We start from the raw sequence: 21,986 nt of genomic DNA, 5'->3' as shown, positions 1-21,986 counted from the left end.
TGGGTTTAACATCATTTTTAAGACCAATTTGGTTACCCAAACCTATGCTCAGATAACATAGATAACCCTCCTGTGATATGTACACTTCTCTCTCACTCCTCAAAGCCTTACATGCTCATACATTCTCACATATGGTCATGTTGCAAGATCTCCCCAAGTCAGTACACATGGCCAGGGTGACATCATGGCAATACAGCAAGAATTCTGCCATTTGTTTAGAAGCCTCAAGGAGAAGGAGTCTGGAGCCCCTAAATGAGAGTTCCTTCTCCATGCCTCTTCTCAGTCAAAATACATGGAAATATTCATGGAAGCATTGTACCTAGCATGATGAAGAAGGATGGAGAATGGTTCCTTATGTCTCTGTTCACAAGATATCAACACTCTTAAGTAACTGTATGAAATAAATTCTCCTCTGAAAGCAAATAAACCATCTGAAAGGTCTTCTGGGCTTTAAGATTTCTTGAAACAAATGAGAGCATTTATGTAATGTAATAACAGTCACTAATTGCAGCAGCTTTTTTAAAAGTATATGCACTATAGAAATACATATCACACACATATTCATTTGTGTACATACATACATACACTCATATATACTACAAAAATCTATAACCATCAGTTTAAATTAAAACTGCACAAAGCTTTGCAATTCTGTGTTCATTTTGCACCAAGAGGTTCTTGTCTGTAGTTCAACCTGGCAAATATTTACCGAGCATCTACTATGTGCTCTATAAATGAGAATAACCTAAATTTGTGTTATTAATTATTTACTGGCCTTAAAATCAGAATATCATGTGCCAATACGTTTGTGTTTCTCTTCTTTAAACTTACTGGAAAAGTATTGCCTTTAAATCTTCAGTGAGGCTATTTGCTTAATTCCTTTTAATTTACTTATGGGAATTTACAAAGAAATCACTAAAAGTTAACATGACTTCCAATGTAAATTACCAATCCAAAGCAGATATTTATGAGCATAATAATTTAAGTCTCATTGAATTACACAGATTTCCTAGAGAATCTGAAATCAGCCTAACAGAGAAGATTAATTTTTAAATGAATCCAAGTTAATGAAAGCAAAGAACTCTTATACAGAAATGCATTTTCCTATTATAAAGCAGGACTACCTACCCTTATTTCTGATAGACCTAGGACAATTTGAATGAGTACTGAAATTCTTTTGGTTGAATTACACAAACAAGCAAAGAAAAAGTCTCAATTATTACTGGAAAATTTGGAGAGAGATTATCTCTTGATCGCCTAGTTAATCGTTATAATAATCCCCAAGTACATGGCAAATTGCCATTCTTCCTCTCTTAGTACTGGTAGCACAGGCTTTAGAATATGCCATCTTACAAATTTAATGAACCTGCTATCAACAGAATTTTCTGATGTCTGTGTGTATATGTGTGTAAAGAAGAAACATATTAGCGGCAGATAGTCTTTGAATATTGTATATTGATTATGTTTCTTTTGTTCTCTGACACAAATAATGGCTCAAAGTAAAGCACCTTTTGCCAATATTCTTTGCACCTATCACTGACATGTAGCTTCTGTTTGTTTGCATTATCCATGGTAGAGTTTTGAAACTGCTGTAATTCTAGTTGTCCATCAGTGTGCTGAGCTAGAGCCTTTGTTTCTCTAAAAATTATTTATGGTGCAATCATGGGCAAAATTTTCAGAGAAAAAAATGATTATTTGAAAATCGCTAATCTGTGACATCAAAAGACACTTCCAACAACAATCGACCTTCATAATAATAAATGTAAGTAATCCTGTTTGTCAAATATGACAAGAATGGGCCCATTCTAGATGGGATTGCAAGATCAGGCAACCTGTCTGCCAGACCTGGAATATGCAAAGGTTGTTACAATAAACCGTCATGACTTCCGGGTGTCATGACCATGCATGTATTAATTAAGGCTACATAATGACGGGCAAAATAGGCCAGATCAAAAAATAAGAGTGCTTTATTTTATTGAGCCTAATTTATAAGGATTAGCTACAGAGCAGTGATCTCAAAATAACCATTTCACTATGCAGGCCGCAATAAGATGTTCTCTGGCAAACAGGCCAAATAAAGTCATTAGACCTCAACAGATGATTCACTCAAAGCATAAATAAGACAGATAAAGCTCAAAATTGCTTTCAGTGTGACTCCCATGGCATTATTTCATTGTGTCTACCTCCCATTGGCAAAAACAAGTGAAAAATGTACAATTATACTGTTTATTTGACAAATTTCAAAACCTGAATCTGACAAAAGTATTTTCAAACTACATGATGAGGTCTGAATTTTCCAGTTAGGCTAAAGGTATTTAACTAACTGAAATATTGCCAAACATGTCTTAATTTTGTTCTAGCCCTACACTGACTGACTGTCCTATTAAATTAGGTGCTTGCTGATTTCTCTGCAACTGGTGACTCAGAAATAGCAGCAACCTTTAAGGAATTTTTAATGGAGCTAAGCTCCCAAATATGTAAGCTGATGACATGCACTCCACAGCATCGACTGGCAAACTTGTAGAGATTCTTAAGGACAGCCTTCCGTAGAAGAATATATACCCAAGGATCTAAGATCTGATTCCATGTTGCCATTCGGAGAGCAAAAAGTGTTGTTTCACAGGTTTCCAGAGAATGATTTCCATTTATTCCAATGTTGGCCATTGTCACCTAGAAAAGAAGAAAACAGGGAAATTAGTTGATGCAGCCTTTTTTCAATCCTATAATTTTTTAAAACTTAACTAGCTATGCTGGATGACATTCATTTCACTTTCCACAGAGTGATGCTATTGTGCAAAATACTGATAGAAAGAAATGAATGATAGCAGAAACACTCATGGAGACAATTGAATCATTTGAATTCAAATTGACATTAGAACTACAAAATTGATAACTTCTATAGAAAGTCAAATATGCATAAACAGAATCACCTAAGGGAGGACAAACATTGATATCAGTAACTGACCTTCTCATACTTCTGAGAATAGTAAATGCAAAGCCAACACACATCTGTTTTATTTCAATGAAGTATTTTTAAATAAATAAATTATAGATAAGCTAACAAATAGTTTTACAAAATGAATTTAGACCATCTGATATTAATTTGTAAATGGTATATGATGAATGTTACTTTTAGATTTTCTGCTTGTTAACTACAAGGATACCACTCTCCTCAATTTTATATTTCTTTTTCTACATCTCTTTGCCCTAGCCTTAACTTGGCTAAAACATTTCAGAAAGTATGCAATGGAATTTTCTAAGGACTTTGAGGAAAGGAGTTTCTCTCTACACTACCATTGTGACTTAACAGTACCAATGTATTTCGTGGTTTCATGTGTCCATTTCCTGACCACCCATGATTTTGAAGAGATCATTTCATGGAATCAGTTCTATAAAATTGTCCCAGCTACATGTTAGAACTAAGCAAATCACTGGTCCCAGCTTTGACTTCCAAACAAACAGTTGTGGAACATATAAGGTGACTTTGAAAACATCTTGGATGTACAAACAAATCAGAAATAAATAAACAAAGGGTAACACTGAAAAGTGAAATTTGGGTCAATTTGCCACCATTAAAAGATGATGTAACAAAGACCAAAACACAAGTAAAAAGAAAATCAAGATCCATTACTAGAAAGAAATGTACATCTTAATTTGACCCAATGATACCAATGGTTGAAGATCTTTGTCAAAACCTTCTTTGTCTACACAATAAAGTACAAACTCCTCAGCTAGCTTCTTGATGATGCATCTGAAGTCTACTTCTATATTCTCATCTCCCCTGCAAATTCCCTATGATACAACCACTGTGAAGGTCTCATCTGTCCCAGATGCACCATGCCCTTCTGAGCTTTTGTTTGTATAACTCCTTTTGTTTTGAGTTACATGGTGCACACTTCTCTGATTCTCCTCTCTCCCCTATAAACAGCAGTGTAGTCACCAGATATGGAAAGGCATAGAGTCCTCTTCTGAGGGGTCCCAGTGCCCAGGTTTCTCCCCAGAACAGTGGGGCACTGCCCAAGAACTCATCATTACTCTCTCCCCACCTTTAACGCCCAACCCCAGCCTTGGATAGGGGTTACTCCACAGCCTGACTTGGAAGAAGCACTAATTATTTAGCCACCAATAAATGTGGGGAGAGTATTTCTGTAAAAGAAATATCATTTATCATTAGTATATTAATAATAACAAATACATTCATAATATTGATAATTCAGGACCACCTAAGTATCCAACAGAAGATAAATTATAGTACTTTCACATAATTGAGATTTAGGCAGACTTTAATGTTTGTGATTCGGTGTTAACTTTTTAAAAAGCAAACTGCCAAACTGTATTGATTATGTGGTTCCATTTTTGAAAAAAACTCAAATATGTAATTTTGTGCACAGATAAAAGCCTAGCGCGTATGTCATTGTTTTCATTGGTTAACTCTAGACAGCAGAACTACAGAGACTTTTGATTTCCTCGTTTTGTTTGTCTCAAATTCACTAATTTTCTACATAGATCATGCATTACTTTTATAAATCATGTTTTTTCCTAAGACATGTGTGGAAATATACTATTTTACTAAAGAATCAAAACTGATGTGGATTATTTGTGTACATCTCTGTGGATGTCAGTAGAGCAGCACTGAAGTTACCACAGAATCCCCGGAAAACTGAAGCCCTGATAAGACTGGCAAGGGACATGAGGGAACCCGGGTCAGAACAAGGATGTCTGCAAGCTGGTTCATCAAAAGCAGTCGGAAGCCGTTTTCTCTGGTCTCTGGCAACAGCCTCCTGACAAGCCTTGAGAACATTATTATCTGTCAAGCCCACCTGCACTTGTATTCCAGACACTTATGTACAGAGTCTCATCATACACACAGCCTTTCATAGAGTTTCCAAGAGCTACCCAGTACATGGAACTAAAGGAATATGGGTTATTTTCCAAAATATCTTCCTGCGAACCTTGGCACATTACAGTTGTGTATCTTTGTTGATGATTAGAGTTCTGAGAAGTAGACAGGACAAAGTATTTGAATATTCTATGAAAAAAATAGTCAATTCACCTGATGACTGTAAAACACTGGACACTAACATAAGAGAAATAATGAGGTCAAAGAAGCATGGAGGAAGGAGAGTATATGTTTATTGCCAGGTTGCAAAGAACAAAATAGTTGGTAATACAATGGATCTCCATTCATTTGGGCCACCTAAAACAATTCTATCAACTGTTAAGGTCACTAAAGTTAATGAATATGCCAGGCTACTTTATTCATAGATAATAGAGCCTATGTTTGCTAAGGTTTTATTCTGGATGTTATCCCATCATCTCTCCCCCGTGTCTGTACATGTGTTGGCCAGAGTCAGGCTCTGTGGCTGTTTACTATTCAAAGCAATGGTAAATTCAATAATTATGCTTCCATTCCTTTGCATATTTATAAATGTAAATCAATCCAGCAGCAAGTAGTTTTGAGTGTCTACTGTATCTAGGCATTGTGCTAGATGGCACTACCACCAAGACCCAAGTTAATGTGAATAAAACAGAAATGTAACTGAGGGGATTCTGAGAACAGAAGGAAGCAAAATGGGCTCCATTTATTATGCACATAGAGGACTGTCTACATCACCTCTCATGAGAAGACAGAATCACAAATCTTACAGGGTGCAGGAAAATGTTATCTAGTCCAGACTTCTATACAAAGCAGAAATTACTTAGGGATGCCACTAAGTATGTGAGAAGAAAGTCTCAGCACTACTCAGGAAAAAATCTTTTCCATTTGAGCTGTATGAGTTGTAGAATGTTTTCTGTTACCAGGAACTAAAATTTACTCAACATATTTTCATGTTGTTTTCTAGAGCATCATGGGATAATCAGTCCATTTACTAAGTGTCAGCCTTTCACATATCTTAAAATAATACTAGTCTTATATTTCTTCAGCTGCTTTTCATACAAAATGGTTTGCAAACCCCTACCTCTTATACTCTAGTTTCTCAATCTTTCTTTAAGAAAATAAACTGGACAGAAATAAACTAACTCTATATATGGTCCAATAACTACAAAGCTCAATGGAGCATCATTTCCTTTTGGACAAACTACTCCTATCTGTGCCTCCAGGACTACATTAGCTACTTTCTCCCTTGCATGTTCCCTTGTGAATTGATCCTAGTTCATAGTATATTACAGAAAATACTCTCTTACTTAATAATTTTACTCAGTGGATATGTAGAGTAAAACAAGCTTCAATTTTCCCTGCTTATTTTTCAAATTATTCAAATACTTAGAAAATATGGATATATAAATATTTGTACATACATATGTGGAGTTACAGTGACATATCTGTGACTTGATATTAATGAATTTAGCAGCTAGGCATGGTGGCACCTGCCTGTAGTCCTAGCTACTCAGGAGGCTGAGGCACGAGAATCACTTGAACCTGAGAGGCAGAGGTTGCAGTGAGCCGAGATCACACCACTGCACTCCAGCCTGGGTAACAGAGTGAGACTCTGTAAACTTCCAATTCTGGAGCCTCAGATGTCACATGTGAGCCAGCACCCATGTATAAGTTGTTTGATCCGCTTTCATGTTGCCTCTCAACTCACACCTTGTTTTTCTGTCCTTTCTCGTTAAGTGTCTTATCACTTTAAAAGCAAACATAGTATTATAGACTCCTAAGTGGTTTTCTAGTCTCTATTTATTTGTTCTTCTTATTTCATTTTGTTTACTCTAGTTACAGAATATTTCGCAAATGCCAAAAACATGCCATTTTTCCTGCCCGTCCCTCACTAAAAATTACCTATCTAAATCCTCCTATCCTTCCTGTCCTATCTTCTGCAGAAAACGTTTCTTGATCTCTCTGTAGCTGAGTAATCTCTCATTCTATACAGCCGTTATGTGTGACACCACTTCTTTAACATTGATAAACATAGTATCAGTATAATATGTAGAACATATTGAAATGAGATAATGTCAGTATGTGTATCATAGTCCCTCGTGTCTTGAGGGTAGGAACTATGTCTTTAACTTTCTCAAATCCTTCTCCTCTGCTTTGTACAACATCTTTTAGGAAGAGACTCCTACAGTTGAATTGGGGAAGACAAGAAGAAACAGGCAATTACAAGTACAGGAGTTAGGAGGGTTACACAAAAAGTAGGCCAGGCAACCTCAGGTCAAAAGAGTCAAGTTGGATTTAAGGTTTAAAAAAAAAATATATATATATATAAGGAAAGAAAACTTATATGAACTTTTGTTTCAAGGAACTCCTCAGATTCTCTGTAACCTTTAACTTCTAGTCTGCACAGAAGTTTCTATTTACTCAAGATAAGAAATCTTAGTAAAGTTAAAGTGAGTTTTAACTTGTTCAATTGTTATGGTGATAAACCTTACATCTCCCCATAAGCCTTTGCTGTTCTTAAGGAAGGGCCACAATTGAAGATCACTGGGGCAGGTGAAGAGAAGGAGGCAGGGGTGCAGAGACTCCTACCTGAGCCAGATCCCAGAAGGGTTTGGGAATTGGGATGGAGGTGGTGGGATTCAAGGTGCTACAACAGAGACATCTCTGTCTTAGACGACTTGTTCTTGTTTAAAGAAACTCTGCCATCCCTGCATCCTCTGCATAATAGGTTGTTAGTTCAATCTTTTTAAATCAAACTCACTGACTAATCAATTAATTTGATTCAACTTTAAAGCTTTGACCTACCTACTGCTGGTCATCAAATATACCTGTCTGTCTCAAACCTCCAGCCACAGGGGTGGTGCAAGAAGACCAGGTCCACTGGCGTGGCTTAGGCACAGCAGGGATCATGGAATTTCTTTACCCCAGTGTGTCTTCAAGGAAGGAGGAAAGGGAAGGAGAAAGTCGTGTTAACACTTTATAAATATGAACTCATTTCATCCTCCTAAAACCCCCAGAGGTGGTTGCTGTGTTTCTGATATTGCCAAAAAGAAAGCCAAGTCCCAGACACATTAACTTGCCCAAGTTCACACTGCTGGTAAGTGGCAAAGGCAAAATTTCAGCCCAAGTCTATCTGGATTCCAAGTCTGTCTTCCACTACACCATTCCCAGTAATGAGGCCAGTGGTGCTACGTTTTATTTACAAATAAGATGATTTTAAAAACTAACATTTATTACTTAGTATGTTTCAGGCACTATTTTAATATTTTACATCTATTGTCTCATTTAATCCTGCTAACACCTCTGAGAGATGAAGCTGAGGTACAGAGTGGTTAACTTGCCCTAGGTCAGGCCTAACAAAAATGTGGTGGAGTCAAGATTTGAATAGTTGGAGATGATGACTAAGGATTTGTGTGTGAGCCTCTGTGGCACTAGGAGAGCTCATTTTTAATTCTCTATGATTCTAGTTCCATCTGCCTATGTCTAGTTGTCTTTCAAGCTGATTCTAGCCCTCTCTCATCCAATATTTCTATGATTATATTTTTACTAGTATCTCTTTAAAAAATTAGGATCTGGTGCTAATAAATATTTTGCTCCAAATCTCCTGTGCCCATAACAACAGATATAACCAATAGGAAAATCAAATTAGTAAACACCACATAACCAAGGTGTCCTTCAGAAGGATGGACGTCAAAACAATGAATGTGCAGAGGACAGCTATCTGTCCCAGAATGAAAAGGTAATTGTAAAAAAGTATCACCAACAGATTCACTAATAGTGATAGATGGAATAAAACAATGCTCAGTGCCTTTTATCTTCCTTCTTCTTATCTGTACCATGATGAATGGCATGATTTTCATTTCAGTAGTTCTTTTTCTTTCATTCTTTAGACCAGCAGTCCCCAACCTTTTTGGCACCAGAGACCAGTTTCGTAGAAGACAATTTTTCCTTGGAGGTGGAGATGGTTTTGGGATGAAACTGTTCCACCTCAGATCATCAGGCATTAGATTCTCATAAGGAGTGTGCAATCTAAACCCCTCCCATGTGTTCACAATAGGGTTTGTGCTCCTATGAGAATCTAATGCCGCCACTGATCTGACAGGAGGCAGAGCTCAAGTGGTAATGTTTGCTCACCTGCCACTCACCTCCTACTGTGCGGCCCATTTCCTAAAAGGCCTGGGCCTGGGGACTGGAGATCCCTGCTTTAGACTAATATTCAGATGTCCTTTTGGACCTTGTTTTTACTTTTTTAATCCAAACTTTTGTATTCACCCAAGAGTTATCCTTATTTTATCATTTCTATTCCTTGGCAGCGGTGGAAATTAAAAACTCAGTAGGCAAATTCAAAGTCTTAGAAGAAGAAAACACATCTATGAAATCTTATAATTGTATGTATGCCTTGCTTTGTCACAAAAGGAATTTGAGGCATTTTACTTCATGCTTGTAGTATCATCATAAACTCTAGCTCATTCCAGATATGATTACCTACATCAAACATATAGTTACACTAAGAAAATATCAGTTATGCTCCAAATATTGGTAATAATAGATGCATAAGACATTTTCATCCTAATAAAAAATGTTTATTATGACTTAAGTAATTATTAGCGTCTCATTTATGAATTAAAGAAAAAGCTAGTCCAGTAGTTAGTTGTAATATTGGAGGTACAATGATTCAGGAATAAAAGACTACTTTATTTGACTGCTGGCAACGTTGTTTTAATAGCAAAAGCAGACTGTACCAGTTAGGTGTTTCAGTAAACCATCCCTCCTATAACACATTATGTTTTTTCCAGCAAGAAATTTCCAACTGGCCCATTTAGTTTATTGTTACAGTAGTTTGGAAAGATTTTCCAAAGCATTCTCAAAGTTGTAGTACAATAATTAATTATTTAATGAGAATGTTTTTTCTCATCTACTTATTGAAATATGTATAGGCTTTTTGTGCCTGGGCATCTATCTATTACTGAAATGTGTGTGTTGGTTCGCTGTGCCTCAGCCTCTCTCTGCGTATTGAAACTGTGTGTATTAGTTCACGGTCTCAGCATCCAACTACTTATTGAAATGTATGTGTTGGTCTTCTGTGCCTTGGCATCTACTTATTTATTGAAGTTTGTGTGTGTTGCTTACTGTGTCTGGACATCTAACTATGTATAAAATGCATTTGTTGTTTCACTGGTTGGGGATCTAGCTCTTTACTGAAATGTATGTGCTTGTTCCCTGTGCCTCGGCATCTACCTATTTTATTTGATGGAAATTTTTAATGAGAAGAGTGTCCTTTCAAAAATAAAAGATACCCATACATTTTAGAGAAAATCAGTCTTTGAAAAAGCCAATCTAAACCTGTAGACCAAATGCAAAGATACTGAAAGACCAATAAATTAAGGCACATGGAACACACAGAAAAGAGCTGAGCCAGAATTAATAAAAAATGTCTATTTAACCCTAAAGCATAATATGAGTCTACTTAAAGATAAAATCCATATATACTTCTGGTCAGGACAAAAGAGTCAGCCCTTCCTGATAATCCAGTCAATTTCATTAAAATTAGTTCAGTGTAATGCTGGTACTTGAGTCAATCTGGTTGTTTGGTCATGAGGATAAGACAATTTGAGTGTTGTGCTTTTTTTTGTGTGTGTGTGTGTTAACTTTCTGAACTTACTTCTCTGGAGTTACAATTTTAATTTTTCTTCAGCATACCAAAGCAGCAAATTGAAATTTGTCTTTCTTCATTATAAGTCAATATATACCCAAGCATTCTCTAGGTAATAGCCTATGGCTTAAATCTCTGATCATACTCTCTCCCATGTAATTTTCAGCTCTTTGAATATATTTCCTATCTCATGGCCTAAAATATTAGCCACAAAGTTCAAAGTTCAGTGCCAATCTCTCTCCTCTACAAAACAATCTGGTGTAATGGTTTTATCCCACATAATTTTCTCCTGACAATTTTCTGTGTATTACTGACCCTTCTACTGTTTCGGAAGCATATGCCATGACTCCACTAAACCGTCAACTCCATCAAGAAAAAGATTTTGTCTTCTGGACACCCTTATTCCCAGTGCCATGCTCAATACTTGGTACATACTGGCATTCCGTAAATATCAAGTGAAGGAATTAATTAATGAGAAGAAATGTTAGAATCCATGGAGGTCACAAACCATGACTCTTCTTTTCCTATGTGTTGGGCACATAGTGAGTGTCTATCTGTTAACTGGCATACAACCTTCTCTGTAATGCGCAAAACTATACCAATTGCTTCAGCAGCCTCATCATCATCATAAATGAATAACCAACTTTCATCAAGTTCCTGATACTGTTATGTTCAACATGCAACAGAAGACAGATTTAATGTGTTGTAAGATTTGGGGAGAGAGGGAGGTATTTTTCTCTCTCTCTTTTTTTTAGCATAAGTATGTCACTAATGTATCTCATTGACATAATTTGGGTGATACAATTACAATTACATTTTTATACTTCATTAATCATTACTTCCCTAAGATCTCAGAAGGCAGTTGTTTACTGGTATATTTGCATAATACTGATAATCAAAAAAGTGCAGTAAGTCCTTTTGTTTAAGATACAGTCAAGAGAGGCCATCAATCATTGTCTAAAATTCAAACAATTTTACTACTATATGAAAACTGACTGTCTTTATGCTATTTAAACTTTTAACTGAAGATTTACATTACTTTTTTAAATCACAAAAATCCAACTTTTAAATAAAAATAAATGTCACAATGCAGTATACAGCCATAGGCTGAGCTGACGTTCTTTCTGAAAAAAAAGTACCAATCTCCAGATTTCTGACTAACAATCTTTTAAGAAGCATTTTATCTTACCTAAAAATTCATAGTCGGTAGTACGTATTATATTTGCTGCCATTGTAACTGAAGTCTATGTCTTGTGGTAATGTATACAAATAAAACCTTGAGAATTTATCAAAGTAGTCCACTACAGAGAAAATTTCAGCCTGCTGACTATCATCTGTCCTTAACAAAGCTACAAGGCCCTTCAAGATATGCCTTCTATAAAACAGATTGTATCCTCCATCTATTTTATGGACAAGTCACAGTTAATTCTACAATCAGCACAGTTGTGTTCTATCCCTTTTAATGAGTGACTGTAGCCCATCTTTGAAATGGCTCCTTGACTCACTATTGGGCCCAAACCTTTGCTTCATCAAGGCACCTCATTCACAATACAGGTCAGAGTCTGTCTTGAGTATTTCCTTGTCATGCTACTGACTGAGGATTGCTTACTGTCTCATTTTTCACTTGCCAAACAATGATATACATGGTGACCTTATTCTTTTTATTTGTTCATTCTTCAGAGCTATATTATAAAGAGCATACAAAAATGTTACTGTCTTGGCTTCATTCCAATAAAATCACTGGTGTTCTCGTCCTGCCCTCCATGTTCAGGAAGATCTAGGAGAAAATGTTAGGAGCCCTGGATGTCTGTGGCTATGGTGTTAAAACTGCATAGGTTCTCTCTACTCTGCCAATTTATACCTCACATTTCAACCATTCCCTGCTGATGAATGACACCAAACATACAGCAAAAGAGCACTAGAAAATGCTTAGCAGGATCCAGTGATCTCATTTAACACTATCTCTAGAAATGCATCAAATCTCAGCTCTCAGTGTGTTGAGCTTGATGCCACAGCAATCCCATACTCCACAGCCTCTCATAAAGAAAGCATTAATTATCTTCAATTTTCTGCTGCTGAATAGGAGACCACTTTAAAATAAAGATCTAGCAATAATTTTTTAGTCCCAGTGAATAACATAAATTGTGTATAATTCTTGCAGTGTTGGGCAGGACCTTTCTTTCACTTGTTTTTGTTTTTAAAGGCATGCTGTAAATCTAGTACAAACAAGTCTCAGCAATCAACCAAAATCAACTGTGTTTCCTTGGTATGATCATTATGTGAAGAATTATTAATATAAGAATATGCTAATTCCGGAAGACTACTTCCAATTGGAACAGTTTCTAAGATTTTAAAACAAACAAAACATTCTGATACTACTTTTAAGTCTTCCTGTGTAATAGAGTTTGACTAGTCATTGTCCCTGGTTCCTGGAAGGGAGTCTCTAAGCCCTTGGAATTTCCTTAACGATAAGACTGTCTTTATTAGTTCTGGTGGACACCTTGGACCATGTCTCAATTTCTGTTAATGAGGTGACTCATTGTGGAACCCTAAAGAATTTCAAGATGGGGACTGGTCATACTTGAAAGACCAACCATGTGATTAGAGGGTCAGGGCTTTGAACCACATAATATCAGCCTGACCTTCTAGAGACTGAGTTCAGTCACATGATCAATTATTCAATCAATTATGTCTACAGACTGAAACCTAATTAAAAACCCTGGATACCCACAATTCAGATGATCTTCCCTGGTTGATGATACCCATTAATACAGTAGGAGGTGTATTAATCCTAAGGACATGGAAGCTCAGTGTCTGGGACCCTCCCAGACCTTGCCATGGGGGTCTCTACTTTTGACTGGTCCTAATTTGTATCCTCTATAATAAAATTGTAAGTATAGTACTTTTCTGAGTTCTACAAGTCGTTCTAGTAAATCATCAAATGCAAGAGGATAGTGGGAAAACTGAATTTGTAGCCAGTTTGTCAGAAGTGCAGGTGGTTGGGAATCTCCCAGGCTTGCAGATGGTGTCTGAAGTCAGGGCAGTGTTGTGGGGGACTCGGCTGTATATCTATGAAATTTGAACTAAGTCCATGTAGTTAGTGTCAGAATTGCACTGCTGGTTCCTTGTTACATCTTTGAGCATGGCAGTATGACAGAGGTTAAGTAAGGCTGGAAGTATTACAATAGTCTTGGGCTGCTTCAGTTTAGGCTTCCTGATACTCATCTGGCATGTTGGAATTGGGGATGGGGTAACAATTTTCATACCATTAAGAAGCAGTTGGAGGATTTATGTGAACTTTAATTAAGCCAAGGTGGTTATCTTAGGTCAAATACATTAACAGTAAAAAAAAAAATCTTGCATTTGTCCAAAGTGTAGAGCTTTAGATGAAGTTATTCCACATTTCCCTCTGATTGGTATAAGACAAATATTTTATTAGAGAAAGATATAAAAGGTTAGAACTGGAAAGAATATAAAAATTGTGTAGTCTAATTTGCTCATTTCACAGGAGAAAAAATAACCAAAGCAAGAGGGATCAGTGATTTGCCCAAGATAATAGCCATTTAGTATCAGAGCTGGGACTACATCAGATCTATAACATCTAAAATTACACTGTGATTCCCAAGCTCCTTTAGTTAGGACATTGTTCATTAGCTAAGGTAGATAAATTCTCATCAGGTTGTATTGCCAGTGAGAAAGAAAGCATGCAGGATGTAATTAAATGTCTTGCCTTTCTTTTACTGGTAATTCAAATAGAACTTTTAATGTCTTTTTAACTTTTTTGCTGACTTACATAACTGAACAGTTGGCCTATGCAAATATTCATTCCAGAAGCATTTATAAGGCATCTATTATAAATCAGATCTAGATATTTGGTTCTGAAGTCACTTCAAGAACTAATAAAAGTCCAGTAATCCTCTAGATAACATGTATTTATCCTCTTCCTCATTTTGTTGATACCAAATGGATTACTCTTGCTCCAGTGCATTGTGAAGCCAACCAACTCATCAAGCCCTATGTGTGTGCAGTTGTTGAGTATGGTGTGGAAGGGATGGGGGTTTAAAGAGGAAGGATGCATACAGGGATGGAGACAGGTTCACACCCTTGAACAAGTGCCCTCATCATGTGATGTCATTCTTTTCTAGTAAGCTAATGGATATACTCAATAGGAGCAACTACACCAGCTGCCCAAAAGGCAACATTAAGATTAAGCAATCCACACATTGTTGTATTATGTAAGTTGCACTAGATCTTTGTATTCCAAAGGAGTTGCTGAAATTTCACTTTTTTATTTTCAGAAATCTGATACTGAGATATTAGCTGGATTAGATGCTAGGCATATAGTTCCCAAAAGGTAGGAGTGTATCATTCAACATTTAAATTAAGTAATCACCAGAGTACTTGAAAAACCCTTTGGGTCTCTTCTTTAAACAATGAAATGCAGACAGACCCCACCTAACAAACTTTTAAAACATCACTCATTTATAAGTTATCATTTAAGCCACAGAATATGGTTCACCATAATAATGTGGCATCTCTTTATTATATAAGCTAGTTTAAAATATTGTGCCATGTATAAAAATTAAATAAAATTCTGTTGCAGTGTTAGTAATCCTCACCAAAACCTTTGTCATATCTGAGAGCTACGTGTAGATCCTATCCACCCTACCTGTGCCAGACTCCCTATTTCCTGGTTAGTCCAAAAGTATTTATACATGTTTTTCACATTCTCCTTTCCCACAAAACTTATTCTTCAACTCAGACTTCTTTTCATGACCACTTCCCCCATGAGTTTTGACTTGAATTATTTCTCCTTTTTCTTCCACTGTCTCAAGGTACTGACTACCTATGACTCAGTCTCTAAAGATATTATTCTACAATATAAAAAGGGTCATTAAAAGTAAATGATATTTCTGGGACTAAGAGGAAGGAAATATGCAGATTAGTTCAATCTTTCTATAGGGCAATTTGAGCAATTTGGAAAAATATATCACAAGCCTTTGTAAGCCAGTTCTCCTTAAATCAATTCCATGTCTATGAATTTACTCTAAGGAATCAAATAAAAATAGTGTACAACAACCTACAAGTTGTTCATCTCAGTGCAGTTTATAAAATGAAAAAATATATAAGCAATCTCCAACAAGCAGGGATTTCTAAAAAGAGATTACAGTACACCTACACAATGAAATACTTTGCAGCCATTAAAATGATGTCATCTAGGAATGCTTGAATATAAGGGAAAATAATTATAATGCAGTTAAGAAAATAAAGAAGATTACGAAGTAATAGTGTTTTAGTTTGGTTAACATAGTAATAATTACATAGCTAAGACTTACTGCAAAATTCCTAGGTACTTTCTGAGATAGGTACTACTAATATTCCCATTTCAATGATAAGGAAAAGGAGACAAAAGGAAGTTAATTAACCTGAGTAAGGCCAAACAGATAGTAAAGATAAATTGGGTTCACAAAGCCAAACCAATTTTTTTAGAAAAAGTAGATTTGCAGGGGTGTCCACAGGAGAGAATAGTCATGGATTCTTAGTTTCTGTTTCTTGTTGGGCCAGTAAAGCCCCTTCCTCATCCCCCTTTTCTGCTTATCACTAGAGACAGAAGCTAAAAACCATGGCTTCAGGCTGCTAAAAGCCTAAAACAAAACAAAATAGAACAACAATAACAAAATTAGTCTGGTTGGGCAAGCTTGATAGAGCCTCTCTAATACATGTGTATATGCTTTGAGAAAGGAGTAGAAGAATATGAACAAAAATATAACAGTACATAACAAAAGTTGGGTATGTACTTGTGTTAGGCAGAATTTCAAAAATGACCCCCTTAATATGCCCAACCTAGTCTCTGGAACCTGTGAATATAATGAGATATGATCCCCATGTTTGTGTTATATTATATGGCATGGCCAACCTTAAGATAGTGAGTAAGTGGGCCTAATTTAATCACATGAGTCCCTTTAAAGGCAGAGAACTTTCTCTAGCTGGTAGCAAGAGAAGCCAGAGAGATTCCCAGTGGGAGAAGAATCCTTGCACATTTTCTGATTTGTGCATAGAGGGGCCACAGAAGAAGGAATGCAAGCTGCCTCTAGGAGCGGAAGACAGCCCCAACCTGAGGGCCAGTCAGGAAACAAGGACCTCAGATCTACAGTCACAAGGAAATGGATTCTGCCTGAATGAACTCTGAAAATGATTCTTCCCCCAAGCCTCCAGGTAACAGCCCAACACTGCTCCTGCCTTCATCTCAGACACTTGTTGAGACCCTGAGCAGAGAACTCAGTTGAATGCACCCAGACTTCTGACCTACAGAACTGTGAGATAAGAGGAGCACTGTTTCACGCTGCCAAGTTATAGGACTCTGTTATGCAGTGATAGAAAACTAATACAGTACTTATAAGTGATTTAAAGTTAGGAAACAGTGAAATTTCTATATAGTAGATCAAAAACCTACAACAGCCATTACACTTAATGGACAAAGTGTAGATGCACTTTAAAATCTGGAACAAGACAAGGGTGCCCACTATTACTACTACTGTCTAACATAGTATTGACAATGCTATAAGAAACAAAAAATGAAGTATAAGAATCAGGAGAAAAGAGATAAACTTCTGTTACCTAAAAAAATGATTAGACTCAATAAACAATTGAAACCAATGAGTTCAACCTGTTGCTGAATATATAACCAACTTAGAAAACTCAATCACTTCTCTACGCTAACAATACCAACTATAGAATAAAATAAAACAATTATTTCTGTATTTTTCAAATTTTATATAATGAACACATATAACTTTGTTAGTAAGTACACGCCCTATCAATGGTCATTGTCAAAATATTTAGAACATTGTTATCGATCAATCAGAATGGCACAGGCAATAATCAAGTAGTTCAGCCATATATGTATGTACCAGATGAATAAGAGCATCATTTCTTATAATTGTCAAGTGATTATTATATTTCTGTTTTTGAAATCACTGGGAAGGGCAAACTTTAGCTACCCACTTTTGCCAAGGAGAATTTCTCTCAATAATTGTTTTTCCCATAGTCGGGGGAAAAGGAAAGTAATTCCTCTGGAGTGTAATTAAAGCAACAAGGCAAAGTGACTTACTTAAAAGGTTGCAGTGAGCAAAAATCACAGCTGGTACAGAAGGGAGTGGAGTGTCTATAGGGCTGGCGAATGGGAAATTAAGAGAGAGGAGCCAGCCTGGCGGCCGCATGTGACAATACTATCCTACCTGAGCAGACAAGATTAAAAAGTGTAGCTCAGATTTCCTCCCCTGCATGAACTCAGAGTTGTTGCAAGCATGTGAATGCTGGGGGCCTTGCCATTACTTGCCTTCAAATTATGAAATGACAAGGTTGTAAGTCCCTCACGGAACTAATTCTCACACCCCAAGTAACAAAAAACAGCAATTAAAACATATCTACCTACCTAACAAGTACTTGACAAAGTCCACCACAGTGGTAGGTGAATTTTAACATAAAAAACAGCTTACTAGATCAAATTATTTTGACTTTATAACACATTCAAGATAAGCAATGGAGATATTCTCTGTATACTTTAACCATGATCGATCCCAAACCGATGGCAAATCATCACCAAATTACACTAATGACTCACTCACATAACTAAGAAAGCTCTAAGTCATCCGAAGAGTAGATCTGAAAATGACCACCAAAGACTGTCCTGCTCTTAGGAGATTGTCAGCAAAAGCTCTGGAAATTTCTTTATTGCACTGCTATAAAACTTTAGTTCCAATTCCACAATTCTCTTTCCAGTATATAAATTCTCTTATTTTTTCCATTAAGCTACCAAGTTTTGTGGTATTATTTCCAATGCCAGAAAGCCAAACCCATTCTCTGTGGTTATAGGGAAGATATTGTATTCTTAAGAGGTTTTACAAATAATACCACAAAAATGTCCTCACTTAAAAGAACAGGACTTTTTAAAGAAATAAGAGGAGATAAATATATATAACCAACAAGTATATATTTGTATTCGGGTAAGTTGTTTCATAAAGAAGATGGGCTGAACTAACTTTAAGATTTCTCTGGTTGTTTAACCAGTGAAAGACACAAGATCAAAAACCCTCTAACTCAGAATGGCATAAGCCCAAAATCCCAAAAGGTAATGGTGTCTGGTTGGCATCTTGGAGGAGAATTGACCTTATTAAACACCTTCATATTAGGAAGCACAGCATGAAAAGAAAGGAAGTGGTATAGACCTGAAATGACATTTACTACAAGTTTATGGAAAAGAAATCAGTGTGAAGAAAAGATGAGATAATTTAACCCATGGAAAAAAGAAAAAAGGAAATTTATAAATCAATTAAGTCAAAAGAGAAGAATTGCAATTTTAGAAGAGAATCCATTCTCATAATTGGTAGGTAAGAACCTACTCCACTAAGCCCAGGGACCACCAGACACCACAATGTATATGAACTCAGGAGCCCTTTGGTCCAGAATTCTTTTAGTTGCTTGGCACAGATTAAACATAAATGAAGTTTCTTAGCAAAGCTGTTCCTTGGAAGGCCAAGGGCACTTGTTCACAGGATTCTTTTGTAACAAAACTGGTTCTGTTCATGCCTCCCCAAATAAACTACAAATTCCTTTGAGGTTAGTATCCCATTTTAGTCATGTTTGTATACCCTGTAGCACATGTGCACAGGCCGGTGGTAGCCACTCATTGAACGTTTTCATATGTTACTACTGAGTTTTACTAGAGTACCAAATGGAATCATGGCCATAACTGTAACAATAACAATCACACAGCACCTTTCACTGGATGCTTACCAGATATCATGTGAAAACTGTTACCTGACTAAATCAGTGATAGAATCAAAAATATCATCTATATTTTACAGAGGTTATTATCTATTATCTAATATCTATATTTTACTGAAGCTCACAAATATCCTTAATAATTTGCCAAAGACATGTGGCTACTGTGTTCAAACTCAGGTAGTGAGAAATTTCTGCACGCTACAATAGGCTATATGAACTTATTTAATTAGAAGGAGAGGTTCAAATATAGACTTGGGAGACAAGCTTTTCACTCTCAGAGATGGTTTCAGTGTAGTCACATATTGTGGAGTAGCCATGATGAAGATGCTTATTGATAGGGACAAAAATCAAGATAGCTTTGCATATAGTAAGTGCCTTATAAATATTTGATAGGCGATTTCGAGCCAAATTAGGAAACCTAAACAGTTTCCCAAGTCAAGGAATTCTATTCAACTGGGAATGAATACTGATCCTTTTTCCCAGTGACAGAAGCTGAAGAGTAGTTAAGCACCTTGACTCAGACAAGTCAGAATTCACTGAGGCTAGCTACAGTGGGGCTGTCTCTTTTGCTCCCCAGAAAGATTCGCTTCTGCAGGGTACTCAATTTTTAAAATATGTTAAGGCCTTATGGAAAAGTGCTGCAAAATAAAATGATAACCCCTGCTCATGTTTTACACATTTGAAATAATGGGAGATGTGATATTAAAATCAATCGTGAAAAAAAAATTTTTTTTAATTCCAGAATTAAACCCTAACTGAATCCCAAATAAGGGTGTCTAAATTCCTAGTTCATTGTCCATCTAACATGGAATACATGCTCTGCTATAAATGCATGTATGTGTGTGTCTTTCATACTGTAATTACAAATGCTGTAGTATTGGAACCTTTCTCTTTTGTATTAAAATAATTATTAGGACACTTCAAAACTGATTTCTCTAGGGTCAAAAAAATAGAACAATTTGTAGCTAAAACATGGAGCTGCCTAATTTTTTTTGTGTGTACAAAGCTGTGCAAAACCAAAGCCAAAAAGAAATAATAAAAGAGTAATAAAAAGAGTCAAATAACTCCACCTCAAAAAAAGAAAAATGTAGATACATAATTTTATATTCTCAGCCAAATGAATGTCTATCAAAATGTTCTTTGCTAAACTAACAGAGAAGTTATATTGAGATTATTAACCAAGTAGAATAGATAAGATATATCTGAATGTTTCCATTAAAATTTTTCCACAAAACATAATTGTGTTTTAAGCCATAAGGAAAATTATTTTGAAAGTATTTTCTTTTTTAATTTATTTTATTTTAAGTTCTGGCATACATGTGCAGAATGTGCAGGTTTGTTAGGTAGGTGTACATGTGTCACGGTGGTTTCCTGCACCTATCAACCCGTCATCTAGGTTGAAAGCTTTTCTTTGTTATTTACAAACTAATCTTGGCATAATAGTAATTTATTATTTGTCTTACTTCCTAATATAAATTCCAGAAAAGCAATCACTTATTACTCATGCATTAAATGAAATTTCTAACAAAAAATTTTTCCAAAATAAAACTTTCTGCTATATCCTGCTCCATTATAATCCATTCTCTACAAAGCAGCCAAAATGATCTTTTTAAATCATGCATTAGATCATACCTTTCCCTTGTTAAAAATCCTTCCAATGGCTTCCAAAAAATTTTTAATTGAAACTCACCATAGCTTCCAAAGTCCTAGACAATCTGACTCCTACCTTCTTCTGTGTCCTCAAATTCTACCACTTTCATCTATACTCCCCTTGCTCCAGTGAATGACCTTTGCTTTGTTCCTCATTACAAGAAGTTCATCCCTGCTATTGGGTTTTTGTGCTGGATTTTTCCTCTGCTCAACCACCCTGCCCCAATAATTTCCCATGCCTGGCTCCTTTTTGTCACCCAGTACTAAGCTCATGGTGAGGATGTCCTTGAATATCTAATCTAAAATAGTTCCATTCCCACCCACAATCACAGCACTTATCACTCTTTGAAATCATCCTGTAAATGTATTTGTTTACATATTATCTACCCCTTTCCAAATCATCCTTACCCCTCTTCGACCACCACCTTTAGAAGAATGTAACCCATAAGAGAAGGGATATTGCTTTGTCCAGCAACACAGCCAGCACCATAGCCCTAGCATCTAGAGCAGTATCTTACACATGGAAGGCATTGATAAAAAATTTTATTGAATAATTGAATGAGTATTTCTAAACTCATTTATGGTACATTTTATGGTATATTTTAAGTGCCTAGGTATGGTATTTATGGTAATATTTTAAGTGCCTTCATATAGTGAATTTTTACTAAGGACATTTATCTTTGGTTCTTTAAAAATCAAGAACTATGGTATCCTGCAGCTGCAAATATGCTTAGGTAGGATTGCAAACAGTAGTGTTCTGATAGCAAACACGTCAGATTTTTCAAGACACTTAGGATAAACAGGCTGCTCAGTGAGAGATAAACACATTTTCAAGACAAAAGTTTGTTTTGTTGTCATCAACATTCTGGAACTGGCTCCTTCTTGCACCCTCTGATTTTAATCAAAGCCTGATGACTGGTTCCTCACAACACTCAGCAGTGACTTCTCTCTCCCCTGGATGTGGTTTTAACCTTTCAATGACAGAATAGGAGAGAAAAACGACTTCTCCAAGGTAAA

The 21,986-nt window shown here is 36.2% G+C and overlaps 1 protein-coding gene across 3 annotated transcripts in view; it reads right to left on the bottom strand.

Annotated features, from left to right (window-relative positions):
• Window positions 1-1,211: 1,211 nt before the first annotated feature.
• PTGFR (prostaglandin F receptor (FP)) overlaps window positions 1,212-21,986 on the bottom strand; it is a 46,559-nt gene continuing 25,784 nt past the window's right edge. The window contains exon 3 of one of the 3 annotated variants that reach the window (XM_011997379.1): window positions 1,212-2,670. In XM_011997379.1, coding sequence (XP_011852769.1) covers window positions 2,389-2,670 — 282 coding nt within the window. In that variant the 3' untranslated portion in view covers window positions 1,212-2,388. Of the gene's footprint in view, window positions 2,671-6,494; window positions 6,627-21,986 lie in introns of those variants that run through there. The other 2 variants (XM_011997381.1, XM_011997380.1) reach the window with 2 other exon arrangements.

Source organism: Mandrillus leucophaeus, unplaced genomic scaffold (assembly GCF_000951045.1).
Source record: "Mandrillus leucophaeus isolate KB7577 unplaced genomic scaffold, Mleu.le_1.0 Scaffold539, whole genome shotgun sequence".
NCBI classification, from domain to species: domain Eukaryota; kingdom Metazoa; phylum Chordata; class Mammalia; order Primates; family Cercopithecidae; genus Mandrillus; species Mandrillus leucophaeus.
This window is presented reverse-complemented; position numbering and strand designations above follow the sequence as displayed.